This window comes from Panthera uncia, chromosome B4 (genome assembly GCF_023721935.1).
Source record: "Panthera uncia isolate 11264 chromosome B4, Puncia_PCG_1.0, whole genome shotgun sequence".
NCBI lineage: Eukaryota > Metazoa > Chordata > Mammalia > Carnivora > Felidae > Panthera > Panthera uncia.
Genome location: NC_064809.1, coordinates 34,334,735 through 34,355,529, shown reverse-complemented (window position 1 = coordinate 34,355,529; position 20,795 = coordinate 34,334,735). Strand labels below are relative to the sequence as shown.

Below are 20,795 nucleotides of genomic sequence, written 5' to 3'. Positions count from 1 at the left end.
TGACATGTAGTGTGGTTCTGAAGAGTGACTCCTTTTCTGGTGAATGTCCGCTGACCTCTCCTTCCATCCTGCTTCTCTCCCTTCCCACCCCATTCCCACCCTGTTTCTTTTTGTTTTGCAGATTCTGTTTTATTTTGACATTGTTTTCACTACCATTTTCACCATTGAAATTGCTCTGAAGGTAAAGCCCTAATGCCTCTCCCCATCCTGTCCTCCGTGAGCCTCCACTAGCTCTCTGCTGCTGTCTGGCGCTAACACACATGTTTCTGTTGGTGTCGAGTTCACTCTCAGAGCCACTAATCCAATTGTGCTTATTTTTCAGATCCTAGGCAATGCAGACTATGTCTTCACTAGTATCTTTACATTAGAAATTATCCTTAAGGTAATGCAATCTGAGCAATGCACTCTCTGCCTATTTCTCTATATCTGCTGTCTCTTTTCTCTCTTGTTTCTTTCACTCTTTTTTACTCTCAAGCATGAAATTTGATGAATTAGTGCCCCTCACTTTGTGCCCCTCACTTTGCTCAGGCTCAGAAGCTAGAAGAAACCCACCGCCACTGCTGTGCCTCCTGTCAGCCTGGAAGGCTGGAAGGCTCACAGTGTCAACACTGATGATGTCCTGTCACCAGGTCTGGCACTGTGCCAATGCGTGTTGTGCCCCACCACCCCCACACACCCTACCTCCGGGTCATTGATGACTGACCCCTGCTTAGAACTCCCCCTCCCTCCTCCTCCCCAGAGGAGATGCTGCACAAACTCCAAGAGTGGAAAAGCTCATGGGGCATGGGAAATCACTTTGTCCATGCCCTTGGACAGCCTTGGTCAACACCTTCCTCCATACAAGTGGCAGGCACCAGGGCTAGGCTCCAGATGGGCCTGGGTGATAGGAATCATGGGCCTAATTAATGCAAGATTTGGGGCCAGTCTTCCATTGGGGGCTTTCAACAGACGACTGTAGATTACTTGAGTCCTCAGTTTCCTGTTGAAAAGCCTTGTTACGATGCCCCTTGCCCTAAGCATAAAAGAAGAACCAGGTCCCAAGCCCCGGTCCTGAGAGCACATGGAGCTGGCCCGGCCTGTGACTGGTGGCCCCAGGTGCTGCTGACCCCTGATGGCAGAACTTCTACAGACTTACCCCATCGGTAGAACCCACCTCTGAAAGCATTGGGATGAGAGAGATTGCTAAGTTTTATTTTATTACTTCTATTAATTTATAATTAATATATTATTTATATTTATTTTATTATTATTTCTAAGTTTTTCCAGTATACATCTGAGCCTCTAAAACAATGTATTGCCAAACCACTCCATCTGAGACTCAGGATGTGAGTTCTGAGACCCAGGAAAAGTACATTTCAGCATTTGCTTTCTTCTCATTTACCTGAACAGGAGGGTTGTAGGCTCTAAAATATATCCTTCAGCTTGGTGTCTTCTTCCTGGGAGACTCATCTGGGACTCCTCCTCCCAAGGAGTCCAGGCTCCCTCTCCCCCTCCCTGGGGCTGATGCCAGCCACTGTCCACATCTGACCATGTGCCACAGCTAGCCTGCAGACCCTTCTTTTCCTGATGCAACTTCTAAGTCATGACCCAGACTTTTAATGTACATGACAGTTTTGTCACATCCAGATACAAGTTAAGTGGGGCCGTTTTGAGTGTTCACTGTGTCTGTGTCCCCAAAAGGCTGAGCTGTCCAGACCTCCAGCTTCTGTCCCTGGCTCCAGTGACCAAGGGAGTTCCTCAGGTTTCCTCTTCTACTCTAGGACAGTGGATCTGACCAGGCCCCAATCCCTGGGGGTGGGAAAAGGGAACCAAAAGCTGTCTACCTGCATTGAGATGTAGTCTGTAAAACCCCCTTTCCATGGTGAGCTGAGTTCTGGACTTCAGACTCAGGGAGGCACACAAACACCCAAAATTCTTTCCTGGTATAAGAAAAGCTCTGAGGCCCATTTCTCAGGACTCCTCCACAGAGCTTCCCTTATGGATTTCAGTGGTGCTGTTTATCCTTCAAGGTTGCCATGCAAACAGAAGTGAAAGATCTCTTTGCAAACATTATCATGGCAAGAGCCTTCCCTCCCTTCACCCTCTCCCTCTTCTACTCCCTTTGATACTCAGTGTGCTTCTAAATATAAAGCCCAGTCCCCACCCCACTTCCCTGCACCTCCTTCCACTGGGCCCCTCTGCCTTGCCTGAAGGCTCAGCTTTCTACCATGGCACAGACAACGGTCTCATTGTCCAAGGGGCATTTAGTGTCAAGAACAGTTTAAAGACCTGGGGATATTTGGCCTTAAGAAGAAAAGGCTTGTAGGACCATGACTGTTGGCCTGAATACTGCAAAATACTGTCACATAGAGGAGGGATGAGGTGAACTGGGCCCAGCAGTAAGTACAAGTTATAGGATACATCTAGTAACTAGAAGAGCTGCCTGGGGAGGCAGTAGTCGCCTGTGACTGGACAGAGCGTCTTTCCTGCCCTTCAAGTTCAGAGAGTCAGCAATCTCATGGCCACCTTTTTTTTTCCTGAGGCTGAAAATACCGCAGCAATAGGCTTTTCCTATGCAATGGCTTAGAACTAACTGTGTGGCCATTAGCAAAACGGGGTATGGAAAGGACACTTTGCACTGAGTACCTGAACCTGGCCTCTTCTGTTGTCTTAAACGGCTGGAATAATTTTCAAATAAATTCTCATTTTTCAGCACCCAGTTGCCCTTTCTCCTAAGGCCATTCTGCTTGCCCTGCCCAGGCATGTCCCTCCCACCCCTTACACACACACACTTTTTGGAGTGCTGGTCTCATTCTAGGTCCCTGACAAATAGGACCCCAAAGTCAAAGGACAGACGTTGGCACTGTGAGCCCTACTAGTGCACCTATTCAAGGAGTGCTCTTCCCTGACCGTGGAGGGCTCTGTGATGCTCAGTAGTGTCCTCACAATATTTGAAACAAGAGTGAGGCAGGGTCAGACTCAGTGCCTTCTCTGAAACTAAAAGTGAATGGCTAGGCAAGGTGCTTGGCCTTCTGCAGGCACAGAGGCTCTCTGTTTAAGTGAATTATAGGAGCCACCCAAATCCAGTCCCTGCAGTCCTAGATCTTCACTCAGAGACAGGACAGCAAGCCCCTCCTAGATTTTCACTGAGAGACAAGACAGTAAGCTCCTCCAGATGGCAAGCCTATATTCCCCTGCAACCTTTTATATAATATACCCACTTCTAGAAACTGTTGCAGGACACAGGTGCCTGAGTCCCCTGTGACCCCCTGCAGTAGGAGATAAATGGAAAGAATTAGGTTGCAAGAGCTATTTTTGTCAGTTCCCCCTGTGTTTGCTTTTGAATTGCTCTGCGGACATGCTGCCCTGGGCATGCTCTGATTCCAAAGAGATAAACTGGACCCCAGATGACCAGGGAGCTGCTCTCAGTCTCTCAGCCACCGGCTCCAAATTGTTCCCTTTGGCTGATGCATCACGGCCCATGGCCTTTCACAACCCTTAACCTGGAAATCTGCTGGCTCTTAATTCAAATCAACAGAATTGGAAAGGCTGTTTGTTGAGCATCTACAGTGACTTTGTACTGAGCTCAGAGAGAGATAATAATAGCCAAGTCCTGTAACAATAATCACCATCCCATGTGCTCCCATTTTAGTCTTCAAAGGACCTCCATGTTGCCTTTCTATGTGTGCCTCATAAAGAAAGGGAATAGTATGCCCACTTTGTAGATGGGGAAACTGAACATCCTTATATAGGAAGAATCCAGAATTCAAATCCAATCTATCTGGCCTCAAGTTTAGTTTTCTCTGATGATAGTAAGTGTTTTACCTGTAATAACTCATTTGATGCCAATAACCCTAGAGGGTAGACATTATCATTACCCTCATTTCTCAGATGAGGAAACAGGGACATAGAAGCTAAGTAACTTGTTCCAGGCCATACAAACAAAATATGATAGAGCTGGGATTCAAACTCAGGCAGCCTGGCTCCAGAGCCTATGCTCTTAACCATGGTCCTACATTGTCCCTCTGTGTGTTCACATAGCTTGGACCTTAAAGAACATCAGTCTAAAGGGAAGATAATAGAATTGAGTTTAGAATATTTGGCATAGATCATAAACACTAATTAAGGTTAGGAAGTGGAGGAATGCTAATTGCCAAATGTATTGGTGGAACTTCTCACTGGGCACTAGGATGCCCAAGACTTGGGTTTGCCCAAGACTGAAGAGTTGCCTGGGTGGTACACAGGACTTTCAGTACCAAAACAGGAATCCTGGGAAAACCAGGACAGTTGGTCACCATACTAGGTGTGTCCCACCTTTCCCCAGATGCCTAGTATCTGAACCTGGCTCTGGGGGTTGATAGAATTTGGAGAGGAGGTTGGGAAGTTTGCATACAAAGGGAAACCTGGTCTGGGCAGTGTCAGCAAAGGGCCCCTCAGGGCCAGGATCAGGGACCTGTGATGAGGAACAGTGGAAAATGAGAGATAGATGGCAGGGCCCAATCTGAAAAGGCTTCAAATATGGAGTCTGGTGTGGTCTAGTAAGTGGAAGGAGCCACTTAACCATCCTGAGCCTGGAATTCTTTTGTGGTTATATAAATGATTGCAGAATATTGTCCTTGGCCCTGCCTCTCTTTCTGCAGTCCTGCCTGCCCCCAGTCCTCTCACTGCTCTTCAGCTTGCCCTACCCAAAGGATGCTGTGGGAGGAGAGGGAGGCATGAGGGGGACTCTGGAGCTTGGGCAGGGACCACTCATGCTCATGTTTCTCTTTGCCTCCCTGCAGATGACTGCTTATGGGGCTTTCCTACACAAGGGCTCTTTCTGCCGGAACTACTTCAACATCTTGGACCTGCTGGTGGTCAGCGTGTCCCTCATCTCCTTTGGCATCCAGTGAGTAGGACTCCCTCAGCCAATGATGGGACCACACAACTAGAAATGGGTGTCAGAGAGAACGATCAAGACTCTGAAGTCTTGCATGGCCACCACTCTATGACAGGAACAGGGAGGGACCCCTGAAATGTACAACATGATGGCTTTTTGTCACATCCTCAATGGTGTGACACTTGGGGGGTATGTCCATCCAGCCAGAATATGTTTAAAATATATGGATCTTGGCATGACAGGCAGGACCAGGCCCAGTTATAATGAGAGGAATGCCTCCAGGGCCTTCATATCTCCTCTACTACCTGCCCAGTGCCCTTGGCTACCCTCAGCTCCAAGGGACCTCCATTGCCATAACCAGCCCTGATATTCCAGTCCATCTTCCCTCCCTTTCTCTCTCCAGTCAAAGCACCTGATGAGAAGAAGGGAGTGGAGGACAGAGAAAGAGAGGAATTACAGATTTTCAGTCTTGGCTGCATAGTGGAATGGACTGAGTAGTTTCAGGAAAGACATTTGCCTAGATCCCTCTCCCCAAGTTTTTATCTAATTGGTCTGGGCTACAGGCTCAGGCTTTAGGAATTTTAAAAGTTCTCTGGGTGACTCCACCATACAACCAAGGTTGCCAATTTGCTCAGGTTTAAAAGGAGCCAATTACTAATTTCTCCCAAGTTCTATCTGCTGATAACATTAACTCTGCCTTCAACTTAAAAGCCCTTTCACATGCACAATCTTCTACTGTCCTCACAAAAAAAGCTGCAGGCAGGGCAGGGACTGTTACCACCATTTTATAGATAGGAAGACTGAGATTCGGGGCATGAGATGTGCCCAAGGTCATACCAATGGCAGAGGAAAGGGGTCCTGGGTGTCCTTTCCCAAGGGTGTTTTCACGGTAAGCCTAGAAAGAGCAGACATGGGAGGAACAGGAGTGAGACACTCTCTGTGATCATCTGTTATCATCTCTGTGATCATCTTAGCTGTCTGCTGGGAGCCTACAGGTCTAGATTCTAATCCCAGCACTACCACTAAACTACTATTTAACCTTGAACCAAGAACCACCCCCCCTTTAGTCTGTGCTTTCTGTACCTAACCTTAAAATCCCTTCCATTGCCATTCTGTACAAACAGACTCCCTCCCTGAGATACTTGGATAACTAGGAATGCCCTTTGAATCCTTTCGGATAAAAGAACCGTGAACCAGAGAAATCAGATCTACCAGCTCCCTCCTGAGCACATTATCCTAACCTCATGCTGATGTGTCATACATTTTTTAGGTCCCAAAGTGGGTACAAGGCTCTCTGAAAGACTGTGAGGATATCTCAAGCAAATGGGTAGTGTGTGAGGGTTGAGATAGAGCCCACCTGGATGGATGGATAACTCCAGAAACCATGCAGGCTTCCTGCCGAGGGACTTGTGGGGAGAACTGCACCTTAGTGCCTCATTTCCACTAGGGAACAGCAAAAGCCGAGGCTCCCAGAAATCCTGGCCAAGCCCTAGCATCCAGGCATGTGGAACCTGCTGTGTAGAATCCATTCCTTCAAGTCCTGTGTTATGAACGGGTGGTTTTATATACACCTGTAATGGGCAACTGCCTGGAGAACACCAGAATAGCTCCTCCATCACCTCCAGCCAACAAGGCCTGAAGCTCCACCATCTGTATAACATTTCTTCAAGATCGGTGATGTCTTCATCAGACATAATAATAAAAGCTACCATTTATTCGGTTCATAATATGCACCAAGCACACTGCAAATGATGCAGATACTGTTTCCTCATTTAATCCCTGCAACAATTTATGAGGTCCACTTTACAGATGAAAAAGTTAGGGAATTTATCCTCTGTGAATTGGCTGTTAAGCGACAGAGCTGGGGTTCTCTTTTCTTTACTAAAGCTCCCCTGAGTAACACATTATATTGCTAATGACTTCTGGTAAATTGCTTTTCATATTATTACACACCAACAGGAAGTCCCAGGGTCACTGGCAAGTTCCAGGCTCTTCTAGGATGGTAGATGGGAGTAGAGAATTGTCCCAGGATAAGAAAGTCCTCAAAACAGACTTTACACTTTCTCAAGTTTGCCTGGGGTCAGCCTGTCAGGACACTCCCTCACATTATTTCCTGCTCCACCACAACAGGAGCTTACTCCCCTGCCCTGTTTCTCTCTCCCAGGTCCAGTGCAATTAATGTGGTGAAGATCTTGCGAGTTCTGCGAGTCCTCAGGCCCCTGAGGGCCATCAACAGGGCCAAGGGGCTAAAGGTGAGAAGAGTGGGCCTAGGTGAGGAGCCATCAGCAGAGCAAGCATCAACCCAGCTGTGGACTGGGGGGATATAAGTGAGGCAGGGGGGTGGGGGTGGAGGGCTGGACAGAGGAAAAATGGCCAGAGCAAATGGCTGCTGTGTTAGAGCCTGGACTCTCCAGCCTGTACCTCTAGTCCCACTTCAGGGTGAAGAGAACAAGGATAGGCAGCTGTTCAAAATCAGAACTTCTAGGGGCTCCTGGGTGGCTCAGTCAGTCAAGTGTCTGACTCTTGGTTTCAGCTCAGGGCATGATCTCATGGTTCACGAATTCAAACCCCCCATCAGGCTCTGTGCCCAGCTACATGGAGCCTGCTTGGGATTCTCTCTTTCTCCCTCTTTGCCCCTCCCCTGCACTCTCTCTCTCTCTTAAAATAAATAAAATAAACTTAAAAAAAAAACAAAACAGGAACTTCTAAGCAAAACTTGTGCATAAAAGAGACACACACACAAACCCAGGGCCCCCACATGAAGATGAGGCCCCCATATTCCTCCACCTATAAAATGGGAAACTAGCAGAGCTTTTGTCCCTATAGTCACCTAAAGCCCAACAAGGGACTTTGAGTTCCATTGGATCCCATCACCGTGTGAACCTGGGAAGGTGCTTGGCCTCTCTGAGTCATATTTTCACTCTGGTGACAAAGGGGCTGTCCATGAGCCTCCCTCAGAGAGGTTCGTGCCTTGGCTAATGGAAGCTCAGGCTGTAGGCACTTCCTGAAACCTGTCCCCTGCCTTCCCTTCCTACCACAGCACGTGGTCCAGTGCGTGTTTGTCGCCATCCGGACCATAGGGAATATCGTGATTGTCACCACGCTGCTCCAGTTCATGTTCGCCTGCATCGGGGTCCAGCTTTTCAAGGTAATAGCTTGGCTGTGATCTGTGCTCCTGCTTCCTTCCCCTCCTGTCAGCATGCCTGAGAAAGATTGCTGGCAGATACACTCAAAAGAGGGCAGCGGCCTGGGTCAGACTTAGGATGAGTGGAACCTCCAAACACCCTCCCTCAGCATCCCCCACTGGGAAGGAGGACTCTCCACCAAGCCAAGGACCCCCTTGGTCTTGCAGTGCAGACTGCCTTTCTGATCCCTTCCCTTCCTTCTAGCAAGAAAGGGAGAGGGACTTTTATCCTCTGAAGCCTCGTGCCAGTCACCTGCTCAAACCCCCGCAGTGGTCCCCCATTATTGACAGCATCAAATCCACCCTTCTCCAGCCAGCTTTCAGAACACTGCATCCATCCAGGTTCTCTCTCACTGCCTCTTGACAAGGCCCCCCCCCCCCCCCGGCTACAGTGAGGCTGGCTTCCTTGGTTTCTGCTCTTTCTGCCTTAATCCTTTTATTTCTGAAGCATTCTTCCCCCTGCCCTCTCCCACTGACCATATAAATTCACCTGATTTCTGGCCATTTAATTTGTCCCTCTGAGACCTGTTCCACTTCCACCTTCTTTAGGCCAGCCAAAAGAGTCCAGCTCTTGTGGAGTGGAGTTCCCCCCTTTTTTAAAAATTTCAATGGTACATCCAGCACTGAGCATCTTTATTCACTGACTGCTTGGTATATGTGAGTCATGGCTTCCCTGTTAGATTCTGCTCACCTTGTACTTTTTGCCCCAAGTTCCTAGCACAGTGCTGGGCTATAGACATGATCACTAATCATTTCTTGACTGATTCATTGATTAATGAATATCTCCAATCACTTTGTTCTTTTGCCTTCCAGGGAAAGCTCTACACCTGTTCAGATAGTTCCAAGCAGACCGAGGCGGAATGCAAGTGAGTACAAGCTGGAGGGCAGCCAGCACCAAGGATAGTTAATTCTGGGAGGTTAGTGACTTGGCCTGAGAGGATGGACAGTCCATTCTTTCTCAGATAGCACTGACAGGTGGACTTCTACCTTTGGGTAATGTGATACTGTTGACATGAAATGTAAGATTATCTATTCTTGAAAGGTCTACCCACTGAAGTTCTTCACAACGGCTCACACTGTGGGGTTTAAGCCTAGCCAGTCTCATCCCACCCAGCAAGCCAGGAGTCATTGGTGGGTCAGGTGTGAAGGAGGGTGAGAAACACAATAATTAACTCTTCCTTCTTTCTCAGGGGTAACTACATCACATACAAGGATGGGGAAGTTGACCACCCCATCATCCAGCCTCGCAGCTGGGAAAACAGCAAGTTTGACTTTGACAATGTTCTGGCAGCCATGATGGCGCTCTTTACCGTCTCCACTTTTGAGGGGTGGCCAGAGTGAGTATGCAAGTCACAGCCTGTCCACCCTGATATTAGAGCCCAAGCTATTCCCCCAAGTTTTATTACTGTCCCACACTCAGGTTGTGCTTACCTGTGTCCTCCCCAAACAATGAGGGTTTGTTCCTAGACAATCTGCATACCATGGTCACTGCTGAAACATAGGCTATTCTTTTTCTGGAAGATGTCAAATTTTCAGAAATTCCAACCAAAAATGATCTTCTTTTAGCTCTCCTTCCCTACTTCAGAGTGAGCTGCAATGATAGGGGTCTTTATCATTACTCTAATGACACATAGGAATGGGGTGAGTTTCTCTAGGTATGAGCCCTTAGATAGCCCTTAGACAGGATTCAAAATTACTGATCCCAAAATGCACTCAATGTGGGTAGAGATGGCAAAGATATCTGTTTTAGACTCTACCTCAGTCTCCTTGGAAAAAGCCTTGTCTATAATTACGGTGAAAAGTAAGAAAGGGATGGAAGCCTGAGTCCAAATTCCTCTGCAGAGATCATGCCTAGACCAGCCTGGTTGGCCCTTTACAGTGTTATCACCTCTACCAGGCAGCTTGTGCATCAGGTGTTCCATATATCTTTGTATAGACACCTGCTTCCCCATACACCCCACCCAGTGCACTCCAGGGAAATTATCATCTAAAAGAAAGAAAATTCTAAATATTCCTAAGTCAGTAACCACACATGGATCTTAGATAAGAGTCCCATTATTATATGGTAAAATATAGATGATACCTAGAGAATAACCAAGTACTGTGCAGAGTAACAAAAGAAAGAGAGGAGTTAATCCCTGTCCATGAAGAGAAACATACACATATAATGGCATACATATATAAACTACCTAAGTATAAACCCAAACCATTGTTGATGATCTGAACAAGCTTGGGTCATTTTTATCTAATATTTTTATCAAAATGGATATTTGCTCTCAGATAGATTTATTTTATGCTCACTGTAACATCCTCTGAGCCTATGCCAGTTTGCAAAGCTGTTTCAATATTTACTAATGTTTCCAGTATTTGAAATCAATGTCCATGACTCATTTTACAAATTCTTGACAGTTTCAAAACACCCTCGTATACACTATATCAACTATCTTGCCAGGTAGGAAAGTCAGGAATTATTGTCTCTCCATTTCACAAATGAAGAATCTGAGGCTCAAAGAGATTAAGTGATTTGTCCATGGTTCCACTCCAGTAAGTGGCAGAGCTGGAACTTGAACCCAGATCTTCTGACTCCCAGCCTAGAGCTGTTTCCAGCACCCTTGATCCTGAGGATACCTAGGAGTAGTGGTGCTGTCATTCCACAGAAGTGACACTGCTTCTCCGGTTCCCTCTGTGGGGCCTGTCTCCTCCTGCAGGCTGCTGTACCGCTCCATCGACTCCCACACAGAAGACAAGGGCCCCATCTACAACTACCGTGTGGAGATCTCCATCTTTTTCATCATCTACATCATCATCATTGCCTTCTTCATGATGAACATCTTCGTGGGTTTTGTCATCGTCACCTTCCAGGAGCAGGGGGAGCAGGAATACAAGAACTGTGAACTGGACAAGAACCAGGTAGCTTTCTAGGAAGAGAGGAACAGGTGGCAGGTCCAGGTGGGGAGCATGCGAGGAATAACAGCAGTTGGCAGCCTGTGGCCAACCCAGAAGAGAGGCTGAGGTCAGAAGAGAGATCTATGCAGATGCTAAGATCATCTGTCTGCTCCTCAACAAGGGAATAGGGCTGTCAGTCTTCTGGAAGGCCCTGGACAAAATAAATGCAAATCTCTGCAAATCCTGAATCTGGCATTCAGCCAACAAATATTTGTTAAGCACCTACTTAAGGAGACTCCATGATAGATGCTGTGAGAAAAAACCTCACACCCTATCTCTTAGAAGTTAACAAGTTAATAAGTGCCCACGTGGGTTGGCACACTGATAATGAAGAAAGAAACTATAACAATGAGGCAGTGAGGATTTCAGGGGTGAGGAAGAGAAGGGCCTTAGAAAACTCTTAAATGGTTTAAGTAAAACACAGAGGCCTGTGCATGAGGTGGGGGCAAGAAAGAGGCTTCAGTAGGAATAATGTGATAATGCCAGGACAGTAAGGTATTCTGTGGCCTCTGAGAAAGTTGGCAACTCCATCAGTGAAGAATGAAGCTGTTACAGTGGGCTGCAACATGTTGTCACTGAGGTCAGTTCCCCAGCTAGACTCCTCAATGGGGAGAGTAAGGAGGAGTTATATCCCTGTGTGTGAGTAACTTAAGGTCTCATATGGGAAAGCACATAGCACAAGACACTCAGCTCTACACCAGTTAGACCAGCTGGACCTCTCATGGACTTTGATGTCAACATCTTGAGTTTAGACTCGTCATTCTGGCTGTTCTATGACCTCTGGATTGGAAGAAAGACAGGAAAGAAGGAGACCAATTAGAAAATATAGATGAGAGATGATTAGACCCTCATCTACTATCAGGTTAATGATAGTGGAGGTGGAGAAAATAAGAGGAAATAAAATTGGTCAGGCTTAGAGATTGGGTGTGGAGGCTGAGAGTAAAGGAAGAGGCTGGAATGACTTGCCAGTTCCTGACATAGGAATCTGGGCACAGTGCAGAGAAATGAACTAGATCTGTTCTGGAGTCTCAGGAATGTCATCAGCCTAAGATCTCCTCCCCTATCCATGAACTATCTTCAGATCTTGTGTACATGGGTAAATAAGGAAGATTGACTTAGGATAGGAGGAAAAGTTGAGGAGGGAAGTGCCCCAAGGAGCATCTGTGGTATAGGAAATAACCAATGGGAAGAGGAACTGTCATTCAGTATTTATCAAATGCCAACTAAGTGTTGGCAGCATACCAGACATTACCAAGTTGAGAAAATGAGACACAAACTCCATGACTAAATCTTGGTAAGGAGATTGACTAGAGGCAATTCTTTCCTTCATTTAGGGAGTTACAGAAAAAATTTTTTTAAGTCCAAATAGTCTCTCAATCCTATAAATGAGGTAGAGCAGTAGATTATTTCTCTGACTCCCAAGGTGTATAATTTCATCCACATCCCCCCTCCTCTGCCATCCCCACCCACATCATCCAGGTTACTAACCCCCTCTCTCCATTCCCACCCCAACCCTCCCGCTGCCTCCCTCCCAGCGACAGTGTGTCGAATATGCCCTCAAGGCCCGGCCCCTGCGGAGGTACATCCCCAAAAACCAGCACCAGTACAAAGTGTGGTATGTGGTCAACTCCACCTACTTTGAATACCTGATGTTCGTCCTCATCCTGCTCAACACCATCTGCTTGGCAATGCAGGTCAGTGCAAGGGGGGCCCTGGATACGTGATGCCTGCTGGAGGGAGAATGCTAGGGAAGGATATGAAGTGTAGAAGACCTGCCTGGCTGTCTCTAGCGTGTCATCTTCATATTGACCAAGGAAGCAGAAAGAGCAGAACTGTCTTCTTTTCCCAGATAGAGAAAGATAAATGTCCCTTTCAAGGATGAGCTCCTCTCTGGCATCTTATGAAAGAATCCATAGGAGCCTGGGTTAAGAAAACATTTAGAGTGAAGGAAATGGAGAACAGAGGGGGAGCTTGAAGAGCTCATTATTGTCAGTGAGGCATGGGTGTAGAGGTTGGTTTTATATCCACCTGTCTTCAGGGAAGTCAACTTGTGCTTGAGCTCTCCTAAAAGCCAGAAGTCTCCATAAAGTTGTCATAACCAATCAAAGCAGGAACACAGAATTCTGCCAACCTGCATTTTCAGAGCTAGCAGAGAAGGGAAGAATTTGCAGGTTTTCCTGAGTCCATCTTACTGCCCATTGAGATGTGAATGGCCTTCCAGGTTTTAGTTCAAAGAAGATCTCTGTTGAGAGGAGGGTGGTGAGGAGTAGGGATGTTCCCGCCTCATTTTCACAATCTTTCCCCTCCCCTCAGCACTATGGCCAGAGCTGCCTATTCAAAATCGCCATGAACATCCTCAACATGCTCTTCACTGGCCTCTTCACTGTGGAGATGATTCTGAAGCTCATTGCCTTCAAACCCAAGGTAGGCCTCTGAAAAAGGTATCTGATCTGCAGGGACCAGAGAGATGGAGAAGAAGGGGAGGAAGGAGTGCCAGTATTGAAAGAAGGAGAGTGAGGGGCAAAACTAATCAGTGAAAGACCCAATGTTCTTGGAAGACAAATGTTATACCTCCTAAATCTACCAGGAGTTGGACCAGGACAACCCCTTGAGATAAAGTCTCTACTCTAGTCCACGGCTGGGATATACAGGAAACAGATTCCTCCCTGAGCCAAGCCTCTTCTTCCAAGGAGGCAGATGATGGTCCCCCAACACATAATCTAGAATAAGCTATTCCCACCAACTGGCAAACCAAACCTCTTCACAACCAGCCCCCCAGATTCACTCAGGCTGCTGTTCTACTCTTCTCTCACTTTATCAGCTGCACAGACCACCCTCAAGCTCAGCCAGGGCTTCATTTGCTCAGGGCTCAGCATTCCAGCCTATGGGGACCTCCTGTTCCCCTCCTCAGAGGCTACATCATTGTTCCCTTGCACTTTCCAGTACAAAAAGGGCAAATGTCTTATAAGCAGACATTATAAGCAACTTCTAGAAACAAAGCCTGGAAGAAAGATTAGAACTATTGGCTGAATGAGGCAGGGTAGGGAAGGTTGGATTGCCTGTCATCTTGGATTCTCTGTGCCCCCCTAACCAGCCCTACTCCCTTCTCCTGGATAATGGAGGAGTAAACTGACTTGAATATCACCCACCATCTTCCACCCCTGAAGACAGGTCAGAATCACTGGCATCCCCTGGCTTGGGATTCACAACATGGGCAGCTACTCCTGAGGGAGGGTATAGCAGCAACTCAGTGGCTTCTCTGGCTACCACAACCCCTTTTGGAGAGCAATAAGAAGGAAAGAGTTGGTTTTAAGAGAATCATATGGCTCCACACTTGAGGAAACCTCTCCAGCTTTTTGAGCCTTCTCTCCCCCTCCTTTACTAGTTTTTACAGATACAACACATCAAAAAGAGACAAAAAGGAAGAGTCCTTGACCATATATTCCATTTTTATTCAAATTTTTACTTGTCCTGGGATTAATTGGGACAGAGGGGGTGCTCCTTGGCTATTGGATCTGTATTCATTTACCATGATGTCATCTTCTTTGAATTAAAATTCAACTAACATTTCTGAATAACCTGCCATGTGCTACACATATCTAATTGCATATAATCTTCAAAACACCATCATAAGAAAGGTATTAGCATCCTCTTTTTAGGAAAGAGGGAAATGAAGCTCAGAGCAATTAAGTGTAATATTAATTACACCATTATTAAGTGGCAGAACTGGGAATAGAATCTGGTGCCTCTGACTTTATAGTCGATGTCATTTCCACTGTGCCAAGCTGTTAGCAAGCACCTTCCATGTCAGGTGTTCTGCTGGGTACTTTTCAGAAAGAGGGAAACAACCTTTGAGAGACTTCAAAGATAAGACAGACAATATTCTTGTAATACTTACTCCTTCTCTCAAAGAATGCCTGTGAATCTTGGCTAATTTTCAGAGGATAAGACTCTTAATAAATGTCATTTGGTGAAAATAATGGTGTTTTCCTACCTCCTCCAGTGCAGAAAATATACTCTTTTCACTTTCCCTTCCAAACCCAGTCTTATTCAGGGGCATAAATATTGTCCTGGCCTAGAAAAGACCACTAAATGTCCCTGGCCACCTTCCATGGGGCCCACAGTACCTCTGCTTACCTGTGGTCCTATTCCAAGTCATGTGGCTCAGCAGTACTGACAGGTTCACAGCCCACAGCAACGTGACCAGTGAGGCTGGGAATACAGGATCATTGCCAAGTTGAGCTTCAGTCTCAGATGACAGCCTCTAGTAGAGAAACTGGCATCGTTTTCACCTAGTTTCATGAGACATATGGTTTAAATATTTCAAAGCCTTGAGTCATTCCACAGTTGACTCAGATGTGTCTCTGATGGTGTCTGATGTAGTCTTCAGAACCCTGCATTGGACTTTCTGAATTATACCTCATAAGTACAGAAGATGTATTAAGCAAACTGCCCTAAGAAGAAAATGAAATTGATCCCTGCAGGGGCTTATGCCTGAAAGACACCCTTACCTAAATCCTGCAGATCAAGGAGTAAGCCATTTTCTAGGAAGTAGCTAGCTGATGTGGTCTAAACCATAGAGTGACTCCTAGTTGTCTCAATCCCTAGTTTTCTATTGTGAGAAGATGGAATAAATTAAGAGAAACTTTTCCCAAAGAAATAAGAGAGCTATCCTGGGGTCAACTGCATTTCACACATGCCAGGGTCAAACTGTGGTGTAAATTGAGAGAAAAATGGATATTTTCTGTGAATACCTCAAAAGGTACTTCTGATAATAAGAGGGGTAAGGGTCACTGGACCTGGCTGGCCAAGCAAGGAAGGTTGACCAGTTGGAAGGAGACTTGAAGAGAACAGGGTGTCCTAGTTTCTCATTAAGCTATGTTCTCCATTTAGGGAATAGACTCCAAGAAAAGCATCCTCCAAAATTGGCATAAAATCAAACCAGAAACAACTTGAAGCCCTGGTGTTATAAGCCAAGAACCAGTGGTGTATACAGTGACCTGAAATACAGAACAGCTTTCATATCTCACCATTAACTGAGATTCTCTTCAGCACCTTTTATTTCACTATAATGATTATTTATCTATGATATGAATGAGTCTGCACTTATAAGCATTGGGTGTGAAAGATCAGTTAGGTAGCAAGGGTGTAGAAGACTGGCATCAATTGTAACCAGGGAGAAGTTACCTGAAGTTCCCAGTGCTTGACTTTTCTTCTCTATTCTTTCAGTGTCTGTGATTGGTTGGTTGGTCAGAGTTGGCTGATCACTTTGTTCTCTTACTTTGTTCTTTCATTGTCTTCATGGTGATTGATGTTGCCAAGTTCTTGATTTCTGTTCTCCTCACCACACTATGGAAACTGAATTTACTCAAGTAAATCCCTGCCCTAAATCCAACTGCCCCACTCCTTAAGTTGACACTCTATTCAAAACACACCAAAAACTATGGGTGAATATAAACCAGTTTAGAGCAATCAGTCCCCCACCTCAGAGATCTGTGGTGATGTCTGAAGAGAATGCAGTAGGTAATAGTAGTATTGATTCCACACCTAATAGCAAGCCAAAGGAGATCCCTTCCCTAGAGTAGGAGATACTTGGAGACATTGAATGGTACCTGGGTCCTACCTGATTGTGCAGGACCAAGTTGGTCAGCATGGAAAAGTCTTGGTTAAAATTTTCTGAAGGTAACTAAATAACTGCACTGTTCTATAATGAATTGAAATGCATCAGCAAAGACAGAAAAAATTTTAAGATACACTTTATAATAAGCGCTGAAAAATATCTAATGCCTAGGAATAAATCTAACCAAAAATGTCTAAGATCTCTACAGAGAAAACTATAAAATTTCATAGACAGGAACTAAAGACAACTAAGTAAGTTGAGAAATATCATGTCCATGAGTTGAAAAACTCAATATTATAAACATGTCATTTCTCTTCAAACTGACCCATAGATTCAGTACAATCCCATTGAAAACTTCAGATTGGACTTTACCCAAGGTGAGAATGTCAGGTGAAAGGGGAGCCACCAGCCACCTGGTGGCTGATAGAATGATCCTGGGTTGTTCCAAGACTTTAGCCCATTTGGGCAGCTCTGACATCACCGTGGAGGGAGAGGCAAAAACCTGGTCACAGATATTCCACTGTTAGCTACAGGTTTTAGTACCAGAAGGGGTGATGATGTCACGTGGCTGCCTGGGATTTACTGTTGACAATGACTCAGCAAGCACAATGAGGAGGTGGGGAGAGAAGGAGAGGCTCCAGGCTTGTCCTCCTCAGCAGAAGTCAGTTGCCCAGAAAGGTAGGAATCCCCGCAGTAAAAGGCTCCTAACTCCTCTGCTCCCTGTAAACTTTCACATGGGTCATGGAGGGATGAAGAAGCAGATCTGCTGTTGCTGAGATGTATCACCTTCCCCTTGGCTGCTGCCCACTCAGTATCTCCCCCAGGGGAGGATGCTAAAGGGCATTTGACCCTGGCAGCATCCTGTGATCAAAACCTTGACCTCCCCTTTCAGCTCTTTCCTAGCCTGAGAATGGTCCAGAGAGGTCAAAAGAACCAAAGGAAAATCCCTCATTGACCCTCCTGGTACCCCAGCTTTCTTGAATAAGAGCAACTGAAGCCTCAGGACTTTTCCTGTTGTAGAACGAATTAGGGTCCAAAGGCATTTCAAATCTAAGGGATGAAGTGAGGCCTCTGGACCAGCTCTATCTAATAGAACTTTCTGCAATGTTCCATATGCACTGTCAGTAATATAGCCTTCTGTGGCTATTGCATGTTTGAAATGTGGCTAGTACAGCAGAGGATGGGTTTTTCAAATATATTTATTATAATTAATTTAAAATTACATAGCCAAATGTGGCCGGCAGCTGCTATATTGGGCAGCACAGCTCCAGACACCGCTTCTTACCCATAATATTCCCAGCTTCTGCTGTCTTCTGTCTCTTAGTTTCTTCAGCCCAGCTGCTCTGGCTTCACAAAGCCAGATGGTTTACCTCACCCTCCCCGCTTGTTCTCCAGCTGTTAATTTTCTACCAGAAATTGACTCATAACGGTGGGAGCCCTCTTGACAGGGTAAGACAGCAGTCTCTTGCTCAAGGATCCCACAGTGTGGATTTTCTCCTGACTCGGCCAGTTCATCCCTGGACTTCCCCAGTCCTTGTCAGCTGCAAGTGCTGAGCCTCCTTCCCTGTGGGTCCTGTCCCACCAGGTTCCTGAGCTAAGGAAGACCCTAAGGAAGGTGGGAAGAGTGTGGTCTGGAATTAGTCTTGCTATTGTGGGCTGAATATAAGGTGTGTCCCTGGTGATCCCTGGGGCACCAGCTACTCTTTTTCCCAGTCCATTAGACTTCAGACCAGGTTTCCCAAATAGGCTAAAGTTCACCAACAACTCAACAAATACTGTATTGAGCACCGACACAGCAGTGTGCTTGGTTCCAGGGACACAACAGTGATGACAGGCAGGTTGGTGAGCATAGCCTTGCTCACTTTGCCTTTTTAAGAATAGACCTCCCTGACTTTGGCTCACTCTTTGGTCTTGCAGAGTCCCCATTTCATTATCTCATTCATCCCCGGAAAACCTATCCAGCCTGGTACTCCTGTTTCTACTTAAGAAGCAGTGAATAAACACACGAACCCATTGTGTACCAATTCCAATATGTTAAATTAAGTAACATTCAGGAACAAGGAAGGAAGGAAGTAATATATATTAAGTGTCTGAAGAACATTGCATTAGATATTCTCCATTCACTATCCCAATCAATCTGTGAGACTAGTATGATGGTATTTAGGAAACTGAAGGTCAGAGAAAAGCTAAGTAATGTGTCCAAGATGGCAGAGCTAGTTTTTTGCTGTTGGTTTTGGGGGGATTTTAACACAGGTTTAGGTGATTCGAAAGCCAAGCCCTAACCACTACACCCTAATTGAGACAATAAACATGAACAAACTGAGATGTCGCTCTGTACCTAGTGGGTCCTCAGCAAATGTTCATGTTCTTCCTTATAAGCAAATCAGAGACAGAATGAAAGCAAGCCACTCTCAAGTAACAAGTCTATGTAAACTGATATAGTCACTCCATTCCCACTCCTTCCACCTCCTCTGAGGCCCCTTCTCTCCCTATACCCCTCATTCCCTCATTCTGTCCTTGGCCCCTTGTTTCCCTGGATTTATCAGGACCACCTGGATTTCCCTTCCAAATCTGAAGTGACAGGTACTTTCAGGAGAGGGAACAGTCACCTGATAGGTGACAACGTCTAATAGCCTACATATTAATGTATGCGCACACACACATGCACACGTACATGCACATGCACTTGACATGAGAAGACTTTCAAGATGTGAAGACAAAAATTAGATTGCCCAATTCCTGGAAGGCAGGAACTGTTTCATATGCAATTCTGTGTCCTATGAGAGGCATTCAGTGAAAGTTTAATGCATGCATGCAGGATGCAAATTACAAAACTGGAGAACAAGGAAAAGAGAATCCAAATGGTAATATCAGAAAACACCATTGGGGCGCCTGCGTGGCTCAGTCGGTTAAATGTCCGACTTCAACTCAGGTCACGATCTCGCAGTCCGTGGGTTCGAGCCCCGCATCGGGCTCTGTGCTGACAGCTCGGAGCCTGGAGCCTGCTTCCGATTCTGTGTCTCCCTCTCTCTCTGCCCCTCCCCCGTTCATGCTCTGTCTCTCTCTGTCTCAAAAATAAACAAACGTTAAAAAAAAAAAGAAAACACCATTAAGATCATCAATCTTCCATCAATGCAGAAATCTTTACACATTCCTCCTTTCTGCCATAAGGGATCCCCTATTTCTACAGGCAGCTCTGTTGAGAATCCTTCTTTATATTGAACTGAAATGTGCCCTTCTGTCATTTCTACTTACTAGTACTGATTTTTCCATCTTTTCTTTCTACAAATGGTTATTGAGCACCTCAGTGATGATGTTGAGACATGGTACTATCTCACAGGGCTCACAGTGTAGTGCAGAGACAAAGAGATTAAGGAATAGGGCAAGTGCTATGCTGGGCAAAATAGGCCACCACAGGGTGAGCATGACTGAGGCAAGAGACACCTGTTTGAGATAAGGTTGTCAGGAAGGCCTCATTAAACTGAGGCCCAGAGGTTGAAAAGGCCAGAAGAGCATTTGAGGGAGAGGTGAGAGCAAAGGTCCTGAGGCAGGCAGGGATAAGCTCCACTTGTTTTAGGAACTGAGAGCAGTGAGTAAGAGAAAAGGTTAGAGGATATAGACCCTTCAAAATCTGTAAGGGGTGTGGATTTACCCTGACTGCCCTCAGAAACCACATGGAGCAGGGCCTTAGCAGGAATTATATAATTGGATTCATGTTTTTGAGTCAGTGTGCTAACTGCTTAAAGAAGAATGCACTGTTATGTGCCAAGAGGGAAAGCAGGAGTCTGTTCCTGGAAGCACAGGTGACAGCAGTGGAGGACAGAGAGAGGTGGTCAGAGTCGTGACATTGCCCAATGGTGAAGAGGTGTGAGGGTGAGACAGAGGAATCAAAGGAAGGTCAGGATAGTCTTTTCACAGGACTACCTCTTGCCCACCTTTATATCCCTCCAGATGCTAACACAGTAGCACCTGGTACTTGTCAGTCTCTGGAAATGTCACCTGAATAAGAGCAAACCAAAACTGTCCTCCACAGACAGCATCCCCTGGGAAAACTGAGGAACCCTGTGTCCTTCCTCACAGAGATGATCCCAACCCCTCGATGACAGGTCTAACACCCTATGAGGAAACCCCCTTCAACTCTCACCCTCCCCAGGTCACTCCCAAGAACTAGCTAGAGAGGGAAACAG

General features: G+C 46.0%; 1 protein-coding gene across 4 annotated transcripts in view; it reads left to right on the top strand.

Moving 5' to 3' along the window:
* The window catches only part of CACNA1C (calcium voltage-gated channel subunit alpha1 C), a 658,891-nt gene that overhangs the window by 563,995 nt on the left and 74,101 nt on the right, over positions 1–20,795 (top strand). For 2 of the 4 annotated variants that reach the window (XM_049627022.1, XM_049627024.1), the window contains exons 21-29: positions 323–382; positions 4,761–4,867; positions 7,023–7,110; positions 7,899–8,006; positions 8,856–8,908; positions 9,233–9,379; positions 10,751–10,952; positions 12,524–12,682; positions 13,302–13,412. In XM_049627022.1, the coding sequence (XP_049482979.1) occupies positions 323–382; positions 4,761–4,867; positions 7,023–7,110; positions 7,899–8,006; positions 8,856–8,908; positions 9,233–9,379; positions 10,751–10,952; positions 12,524–12,682; positions 13,302–13,412 (1,035 nt within the window). Of the gene's footprint in view, positions 1–121; positions 182–322; positions 383–4,760; positions 4,868–7,022; positions 7,111–7,898; positions 8,007–8,855; positions 8,909–9,232; positions 9,380–10,750; positions 10,953–12,523; positions 12,683–13,301; positions 13,413–20,795 lie in introns of all 4 variants that reach the window. The other 2 variants (XM_049627026.1, XM_049627025.1) reach the window with 2 other exon arrangements.